Raw genomic sequence first — 6,033 nt, forward strand, 5'->3', positions numbered from 1 at the left:
CACGCTCAGTACAGTGCTCAGTACATTTCAGAGGAGAAAGGCAAACATGGGAATGCAAATGCTGTGACACAAACACAGAAAATCATGTGGGGACAGCTTTCCAGGCCCATCAAGAAGTCTTGGTATTCAGGAACAACAAGGAAAAGACCAAACTCAATGTGTTTTTTTCTAAAGTTCTTCTTGATTGCACCTTCCAATAATTCTGTTTTAGTATTTGTGGACATTTTCCTTCCATGCATTCAATAACAATGAACATGTTTCTACAGGTCTGTTGAGTTACAGTTTACGCTAACATTGTTTGTGCTGCTGTATTTCCAAGGCAATCCTGAGGTGACAGAACACCCAAGCCCTTCTTGTCCACCAAAAGAAGATTTTGTTGTGCCTTTTGCAGCTCTACTGTGAGCTAGATAAGGAAGATGGGACTGCTGTGGCTAAAGGGTCCGTATCACCTCCTTCCCAGCCGGGCTGGAGCTGCCTCTGTTGCAATGGCTGGGTGGGAGCAACTCCCTGCTTCACCAGAGAGCACTACTGAAGCACCTGCAGATCTTCAATGTCTGCATGGACAAATATGGTGACAAGAAAGCAAAGCACACAGAGCCCACACCTCAGAAAGAGATCCAGAACCCAGTGAAGAAAAGGCCTAATGATCACATGATATTGTGACTCAGTACTCAAAAGGTTCCTGGTTTTCCAGAGCTTGGAAGATTTTTTTTGCATTTCAATTAGGATATGATTCAATATGCCAGCAGTGATACTGCCTTAAAGATCAGAACAAAAAGATCCTCTGGCTTGTCAGACAGCAAGAGAAAGCAGACCATAGGTTGAGGGCTAAACACACACATAAAGCTTGCTAGAAAAGGCAGTAGCAAAGGTGAAACCCATTAAAAGCTAAGTAAGAAAACCTTGGCTGCTTTTATATCCTTCCTCGCCTTTTGGACTGGCAGACATTTACTGTGAAGAAAATTTTGGGAAGTCAGTTAAACCAATTGAAAATTTCTATAGATGACGCACTGCCACGTGCTGCAGCCTGGATCCCCTCCTCCCAAGAGCCAAGAAGCCTCTGTCTGTGCAGACCCTGGGCTAGTTGAAGGAAAGAGCGTTGAACTGTCCTGCAGACAGAGTGCCAGCACTGTCTGGGGCCATGTCCTCGGTGCTGACCGGGACACCGGGGAAATCCTGCTCCTCACGCGGGCCCTGGCCCACGGCGCAGCGCTGCGGGGGCAGGCTGGGCAGGATGGGCTTGAGGAATTTGAACTCGCTGTTGCCCGAGCCCGTTGTGAGGCTGAGCTCGTAGCAGTAGGCGCGGGGCAGGGTCCCTGCAGCGGCTGCATCGGCCAGGCCGCTCTGCAAGGTGTCGGCAGCATAAAGCACGTGGCCAGCCTTCAGCTCCTTGCTCCTGCACGCCTTGCGAGCCACCAAGACTGCGGTGGAGATGAGGAAGAGCAGGGAGACAAAGACCAAGGCAAGGATTAAATAGGCGGTCAGGGAGCCGCCCTGATCCTCGCTGGCCGGGCTGCTGTGCGGCAGGCGCACGTCCGACAAGTCCTTGAGCAGGAGAGCGCTCAGAGCTGCCGTGGCCGACAGCGGGGGCTTGCCGTTGTCCCTGACCAGCACAACGAGCTGCTGCCTCACGCTGTCCCTCTCCGTCACCGGCCTCCTCAGACGCACCTCCCCGCTTTGGGCGCCCACGGAAAACAGCCCCGGCTCGGTGGCCCTCAGCAGGTGGTACGAGAGCCAGGAGTTCTGGCCCGAGTCGGCATCGACGGCCACCACTTTGCTGACGAGGTAGCCCGCCTCAGCCGACACGGGCACCAGCTCACTGGAGGCTGGGCCGCTCTCCTGCGCTGGGTAGAGCACCAGCGGGGCGTTGTCGTTCTCGTCCAGCACCACAAGGCGGACGGTGACGTTGGCTCTGAGCGGAGGAGAGCCCGCGTCAGAGGCACTGACCGTCACCTCGGTCTGCCGCAGGCGCTCGTAGTCCAGGGGCCGCAGCACAAACACGTGTCCCTTCTCCGAGTTCACAGAGATGCAGGAGCACGAGGGCCGCTCTGCGCCTGCCTCTGGTGCCAGGGAATAGGTCACCTTGGCGTTGAGCCCCACGTCGGCGTCTGCAGCACTCACGGCTCCAACAAACGCCGTGGGCACGTTGTTCTCACGCACGTACATGGTGTAGGAGGTCTGGTTGAAGACGGGGGCGTTGTCATTGACATCCGAGATGTCCACGGTGAAGGTCTGCGTGCTTGTGAGAGGAGGCGAGCCCGCATCCGCTGCTGTGACACTGAGGACGTACCGAGGCGTCTCCTCGCGGTCCAGCGCGCTCACCGTCACCAGCTCATAGTAATTCTTATAGGCTGGCCGCAGCGAGAAGAAGAGCTGATCCTCCAGGGCACAGGAGATCTTCCCGTTGGCACCGGAATCCCGGTCCCTGACCGTAAACAGGGCAACCACTGTGCCGGGCTCTGTGTTCTCGGGGAGGGGACTGCTGAACGAGCTGACCACCACCTCTGGGGCATTGTCATTCACATCCACCACCTCCACCAGCACCTTGCAGATTGCTGAAAGGCCCCCTCCATCTCTGGCCCTCACAATCAGCTCGTGACTTTGTGCTGCCTCGAAGTCCAGTGGTTTTGTGAGTTTGATTTCCCCAGTAATGGGATCAATCACAAATGTTGTGTCACTCTGGCCAACCACTTCATTAAGTGTATAGGAGATGTCCCCATTAACTCCTGCATCCGGATCAGTTGCCAGCACAGTCAGAACCACAGTGCCCTCAGGCATGTTCTCCAAAACCTTCCCATTATACACCTCCTGTGTGAAGATGGGAGCATTGTCATTTACATCCAGAATGACAATTTTAACTTGGGTGGTTCCACTTCTTGGAGGAGAGCCCCCATCCACAGCAATAACACTGAAACTCATCTCTGCCTGCTCCTCTCTGTCTAGTGGCTTTTGCAGGACCAATTCAAGATACTTCTTACCTGAAACCGCAGTCCCATAGGAGACACTGAAGTACTCATTCTCTGGAGAGATGCTGTATGACTGGACTGTGTTATTGCCAATATCGAGGTCCTGAGCAACCTCCAGTGGAAAACGTGAACCTGGCTCGCTCGTTTCAGGGATCTCAAAACTGACACGATCGTCTCGAAAAACAGGCGAATGATCATTGATATCCTGCAGAGTCACCTCGACCCGAAAGAACTGCAGGGGGTTGTCGAGCAGCAGCTCGAAGGGGAGCATGCAGGTGGCGGACTGGGCGCACAGCTGCTCGCGGTCCAGCCTCCCCGCCACGACGAGGCGGCCGGAGGCGCGCTCTAAGGCGAAATGCTGCCGGCCGTCCTCCGAGAGCAGGCGGGCGCGGCGAGCCGAGAGCTGCGCCGGCGTCAGCCGCGCGTCCTCCGCCAGCTTGCCCACCAGGGAGCCGCTCGGCGCCTCCTCGGCTACGGAGTAGCGGATGGGCTCGGCGCGAGCGAGCGGCAGCGACACGAAAGCACAGAGACAAAGCACTTGCCTTGCGAGCGCCATGGCGCGGCGGCGGCGGCGGCGGCGGCCGGGGTCGGTGTCGGTGTGGCGGGTGTGCCGGGCGATTCCCGGCGGAAAGCGGCCAAGTGCGGGGCGGGCGCCTTCCCTCGCTGTCGGAGCTTCCGGCCGGCGGCCGTAACGCAGCCGGGGTGTCCCGGCAGCGGCGGAGACGGGGCAGCGCTCGCTGCCGCAGCCGCTGCCACCTCCGCCCGACTGCGCTGAGCTCTTCTAAGCTGACCTGAGCTGGGCTGGCATGAGCCTGTCTGTCTGTCAGTCTGCGCTGCACCGCGTCAGTCTGTCTGTCAGTCTGCGCTGCGCTGAGCCTGTCTGTCTGTCAGTCTGCGCTGCGCCGAGCCTGTCTGTCTGTCAGTCTGCGCTGCGCCGAGCCTGTCTGTCTGTCTGGCTGCGCTGGGCTCAGCTCGCTCGGGCTGCGCCGCTCCGGGCTCGGCCGCCTCCGCTGCCGCAGCCGCTCGGCGCCGCCTTGGCCGAGGGCACCACCCAGCGGTGCGCGCTGGGACTGCAGCCGCCGCCGCCCGCAGCCCGCGCTGCCGCTCGGCCCGGCCCGCGATCCCGAACGCACCGAGACAGCCGGGGCACGAACGGAACGCGGCGGCAACCAGGGCAGCCTGAAGAGCACTCTCAGACCAGGAGGACAAAGTCGCATCCCTCAGCAGGAGAAACAGCACAGGGATAAAGCGATGGTGACAGCATCGGCTTGCCAATGAGCACTCTCCCGGCTGCATCTCCACGCTCTGGCACTGTACCCACCCAACATTGCTTCAGACAAGGGACACAGTGCGACAGTTACTCGCCGAATTTTGAAAAGTCTTGAGAGGGCTTTCTCGGAAAAAATCTATCTACAAAGAATTCTGTCTCCACAAATGATCTAGGGTGCTCTCGTTCAGTCTAACACATATTTTTCAGTCTCTAAACTCACTTATAGCAATTTACAACATTAAACTGTATCACTCCAGCACATCTCACTGTGAGGGAGGCTTTCTGAGTATTTCATGCACCACAGACATCATCCAAACAAGCAGTTATTCTAGGTGGGGTGGCAGTCCTTCTCTAGAGGAACACGCTCAGTACAGTGCTCAGTACATTTCAGAGGAGAAAGGGCAAACATGGGAATGCAACAGCTCTGACACAAACACAGAAAATCACGAGGGGACAGCTTTCTAGTCTCATCAAGGAGCCTTGGCATTCAGGAAAAGCAACGAAAAGACCAAACACAACGACTCTTTTTTAAAAGTTCTTCTTACTAAGACCCTGAATGACAGATGCAGGACTCCAGGCGGCTCTTGAAAATGCAGTTTATTTTATCCAAGATCTTACAGCAGCCCAGGGTCGTGGCTAACAGAGCCTGTGCCTACAGCTGTCATCTGCAGCTGCAGACAAGCCTGAAGACCGTTTCATTTTGGTTACAATGCATTATATACTTTTCTTTGCTGAGCATCTTAATACATAAGAACCAATCTATACCTTAACTTTTACCTATAGCCTATCATAACTACTGTAATTACCATACTCATGTTACTAATCTCCAATCACTAAAAGTTCGTAATCCACAGTTTAAGCTAGAAGATGATTTTCAGTTCTCTTGCAGTGGGAAATTCTGAGACCTTTTCTCTACTTGCAACATTGGTTCGTCTGTTTGCCTGTGCTATCTTTCTGCTGGGTAAAAACATCTTCTGTTTGAAGTGGGTTTGTCCTTTGCTGTAAGGTATAAAAACCCCTTCTAACTAACATACTCTTTGCCTTCTTAGTTATCCAGTAAGACTGGATCAGCAACGCTTTTCTTCTATATCAAAAATTGCTTCCATTTCTCCAGATTCCACATTCAAAAATCTTTCTGCCAAGCATGCAAATCTGTGAGACTTTCTTGTCAAAACTTCTTCCTTCACCACACTTCTTGAGTCCACCATACAATAATTGGGTTTTAGTAGTTGTGAATTTTATTTCAATGCATTCAATGACGATGAGCATGTTTCTACAGCTCTGTTCAGTTCCAGTCTAGCCTAACACTGTTTGTGCTGCTGTATTTCCAAGGCAATCCTCAGGTGACAGAACACCCAAGCCCTTCTTGTACGCCAAAAGGTGATTTTGTTGTGCACTTTGCTGCCCTGCTCTGAGCTAGATAAGGAAGATGAGACTGCTGTTGCTAAAGGGTCAAAGTGCCTCCTTCCCTGCTCAGCTGGCACTGCCTGTGCTGCAATGGCTGGCTGGGAGCAACTCCCTGCTCCACCAGGCTGCACTACTGAAGCACCTGCAGACTTTCGGTGTCTGAATGAACAAGAAAGTTTGTCTTGTCTCTCATAGTGACAAGAAAGCAAAGCACAGAAAGAACACATCTCAACCAGAGACATCCAGAATCCAGGGAAGAAGGGGTCTAGCCCTGAAGTGTAAAAAGGGTTTTTTTGCATTTCACTGAGGAAATGTTTGGTGTGACAAATTGTGACATTGTTAAAAGCTCAGAATAAAAACATCCGATGACATTTCAGACAGCAAGAGGAA

The 6,033-nt window shown here is 53.9% G+C and overlaps 1 protein-coding gene across 1 annotated transcript; it reads right to left on the reverse strand.

Moving 5' to 3' along the window:
- Nucleotides 1-1,080: 1,080 nt before the first annotated feature.
- LOC119706709 (protocadherin beta-15-like) lies at nucleotides 1,081-3,572 on the reverse strand. The gene has a single exon (XM_038150646.1). It carries the CDS (start codon nucleotides 3,520-3,522, stop codon nucleotides 1,081-1,083), a length of 2,442 nt encoding a protein of 813 aa, XP_038006574.1. The 5' UTR covers nucleotides 3,523-3,572.
- Between the last annotated feature and the right edge of the window lie 2,461 nt (nucleotides 3,573-6,033).

The sequence above is a fragment of the Motacilla alba genome, chromosome 13 (assembly GCF_015832195.1).
Source record: "Motacilla alba alba isolate MOTALB_02 chromosome 13, Motacilla_alba_V1.0_pri, whole genome shotgun sequence".
In the NCBI taxonomy this organism is placed as follows: domain Eukaryota; kingdom Metazoa; phylum Chordata; class Aves; order Passeriformes; family Motacillidae; genus Motacilla; species Motacilla alba.

What these genes read in the sequence shown, in the direction of transcription:
- LOC119706709 (XM_038150646.1), bottom strand. Translation starts at nt 3,522, where the DNA reads ATGGCGCTCGCAAGGCAAGTGCTTTGTCTCTGTGCTTTCGTGTCGCTG.